The sequence below is a fragment of the Canis aureus genome, chromosome 21 (assembly GCF_053574225.1).
Source record: "Canis aureus isolate CA01 chromosome 21, VMU_Caureus_v.1.0, whole genome shotgun sequence".
In the NCBI taxonomy this organism is placed as follows: Eukaryota; Metazoa; Chordata; class Mammalia; order Carnivora; family Canidae; genus Canis; species Canis aureus.
In genome coordinates this window covers 18,790,647-18,793,855 of record NC_135631.1, presented here as the reverse complement: position 1 = coordinate 18,793,855, position 3,209 = coordinate 18,790,647, and the positions used below count along the sequence as shown (strand labels likewise).

The window sequence follows — 3,209 nt, the reverse complement described above, 5'->3', positions numbered from 1 at the left end:
AAGGAAAAATAAAGAGCATGCATTCTTAACTTATAGAAGAACTTATAGGTAAAATGATTTGATAGTGGATAATCTGTAGATTTTCTTTAAACCTTTTCCCATCATTTTCACAAATTGAATCACTTCTTTTAGGAAGAAAGAATAATTATCCTTAATAAAGCTTACTCATTTGGATTCAAATATACTAGAATTCAAGCATGTCAATTCTAAGCTTCAAAGGAATAATTTATTCTTAGGTCTTTAAGTCTGTTCTTTTTTTTAAAAAAAATGTTTGTTTATTTATTCACAGAGAGAGAGGCAGAGATATAGGCAGAGGAAGAAGCAGGATCCCTGTGGGGGAGCCTGATGTGGGACTCAATCCCAGGATCCCAGGATCATGACCTGAGCCAAAGGCAGACCCTCAACCATTGAGCCACCCAGGTGCCCGCTCAAGTTCTTTTGGCAATTCTGGCCCTTCTACTGGATCTTACATCTGAAATAATCTTAGAGGCTTCCTTACGTTGACCTCTGCCAGCTGGGGAAGCACAAGACTAGAGCTACCTGGGGCATAGCATCCATCAATAGAAATGATTCTCAGAATCTACAGTACAATGCCATATAGATCCTAATATTCATAAAGGCAACTGATAAAAGAACATTAAGAAAAGTTACGTATTGGGTAATACCATTGGGTGTTATTTCTATGGATCATTTTAAGTTTGCTTGACCTTGGGAAAAGATTGAGGAGACTGGAGAACCCAGGAGATCTGAGACAAATATCTTTCCTCCCCATGCATCCTTAATGGTCTTCCAGATACGAAGGAAATAATTAATATACTAATATGAACAACAAAATCAAATAAAATGTTTTTGCATATCCAATAGACCCATAGTATTGGAAAGTAAGTGTGCTGGGAAGGGGACAGGGTCACAAATAAAGTGAGTGTGCTGGTCATTTTCTGGCAGAAATGGCTGTGCTGGCCTATTCCACTCTAATTACTCTCCATGAAGGAAGAATGATCTGGAGGTGAGAGCCTGAGGTGTGCCTTCCTGAGATGATGGCACGTCCTATTCATTGTAGGTCTGCAAGGGCTAATCTGTACAGGTAAAGAAACAAGGATCTTATAGGAGCAATGGGTTCTGACAGAAGAGCGCAAAAGGAACTCAGAATGTGGTGAGAAAAGGAGAGCATGCTATAAAATGGAGTCAGGTGCGGAACAGGTGAAGGGATGACATGGTAGAAATCAAGGATATACTGACCAGGTAGGCAGGTTAGGTAACCAAGACTGGGAAGAAGAGCACTGATGTAATTCTGTGGGGTTTAGAATTTCTAGGCCCCTGCATAGCTGAGAGAGAAATGGCAGCTAAGGATATTATCCTTTAGTATTAGCAAGTTATTTAGTAGCCATAATGGGAGTGCAACAGGCATGTCGTGGAAGAGTGTTCAAGAGTAGACATCTTATTTTTCTAACTCACCTCAACCATACACAGTATATCTTTTTGGGTTATGCCATGTGCCAGTAGTAAGAGTCATACACTTGTACAACTTCAGGGATTTTTGTCATTGAATGTGGAAGGTAGCATTGGGCTCTGGAGTCAGGAAGACCTGGGTCTGAACAGGTTCTGCCTCTGACTTCCTGTATGGCCCTGTATGAGCAAATAAGTCTTCCTTGTTGGGACTGCGTTTCCTCATTTGTAATAGGGAGATGGTGCTATGTGCGTCGTAGAGCTGCAATGAGTATTTAGTTAAATAATATACCTGGAATACATTAAGCACCCAATAAAGGTGGTTGTTGTAACACTGATTGTGAGAATAGGGTATCCTGGGGCAGTGTTTTTGCTGAACTAATCTCTTCCCCCTTTTGACTCTCCATGGTGGGGTCAGCAGATAGATGGCCATGCACACAAGATGTCTCCCTTGTCAGTGCCAGGCGTGGAGATAGATGTTAGGATCATTTGTCTCTGTCAGCTTAGAGAAATATATTTTCAATCATGATCTAGGAAAAACACTTTCTTCTTCTCCAATGCCTTCCACAGGGCGTCTTTGATATCTCTGTTCCTTAGACTGTAAATGAGAGGGTTCAGCATGGGGATCACCAGCGAATAGAAGACAGACACCACCTTGTCCCTGGCAAGTGAGTAGCTGGAGCTGGGCCGCAGGTACATGAAAAGAGCTGTCCCAAACAGAAGAGTCACCACCATCAGATGCGAGGCACACGTGTTGAAGGCTTTCCTTCGGCCTTCCACTGAGCGGATCTTCAAGACAGCAGCTCCTATGTAACTGTAGGAGATGAGGAGGATGAGGAATGATGTTCCCCCAACAGTGATCACTATGAGAAAATTCACCACTTGACTAGGGAAGGTGTCAGAGCAAGAAAGTGCCAGGACTGGTGGAAGGTCACAGAAGAAATGGTTGATGATATTGGGTCCACAGAAGTGGAGCTGAAATATAGAGATGGCCTGGATCAAGGAGCTCAGGAAGCCACCGACATATGCCCCCAGCACCATGCGTGTACAGAGGCCCTGGGACATGATGGCAGTGTAGAGCAAGGGGTTGGAGATGGCTGCATATCGATCATATGCCATGGCAGTCAGAAGGAAGCACTCAGTGAGACCCATGCTGACAAAGAAAAAAAACTGGGCAGCACAGCCCAAGAACGAGATGGTCTTTTGCTCCTGGAAGAAATCAGTGAGCATCTTGGGGGCCACTGTGGAAGAATAACAGATGTCAATGAAGGACAAGTTGCTGAGGAAGAAGTACATGGGTGTGTGCAGATGGGGGTCACTTCTGATCAGAAAGATGAGGGCCAGGTTCCAGGCCAGTGTCACAAGATAGATACTCAGGAAGGTCACAAAGAGAAGAGTCTGCAGTTCTGGATGGTCTGCAAATCCCAGGAGGATGAACATGGTCACTGAAGAGCTGTTCCAGGCCTTAACTGTGGACATGGTTCCAATGGACCACAAGGACAAAATGTAGACCTGGCATAATAATGATAATCTATGTTACCGGTGATATCAGTCAACAAAAAATCACAAAATACATGAGAGGGTAGGTACTGTATTGCAGAGGATCACAACTTTATGTAACGATTCTTTTCTAAAAAATTCAATTTACCAACACATAGTACATCCTTAGTTTCAGATGTAGTTTTCAATAATTCATCAGTTTGCCTATAACACCAGTGCTCATCCCATCACATGCCCTCCTAATGCCCATCACCCAGTTACCC

The 3,209-nt window shown here is 43.2% G+C and overlaps 1 protein-coding gene across 1 annotated transcript; it reads right to left on the bottom strand.

Annotated features, from left to right (window-relative positions):
• Positions 1-1,965: 1,965 nt before the first annotated feature.
• Positions 1,966-2,925, bottom strand: LOC144293185 (olfactory receptor 5A1). The gene has a single exon (XM_077864302.1). The coding sequence runs from the start codon at positions 2,923-2,925 to the stop codon at positions 1,966-1,968; it is 960 nt and encodes a 319-aa protein (XP_077720428.1).
• Between the last annotated feature and the right edge of the window lie 284 nt (positions 2,926-3,209).

Coding starts and splice junctions, on each gene's coding strand:
- LOC144293185 (XM_077864302.1), bottom strand. CDS start 2,925: ATGTCCACAGTTAAGGCCTGGAACAGCTCTTCAGTGACCATGTTCATC.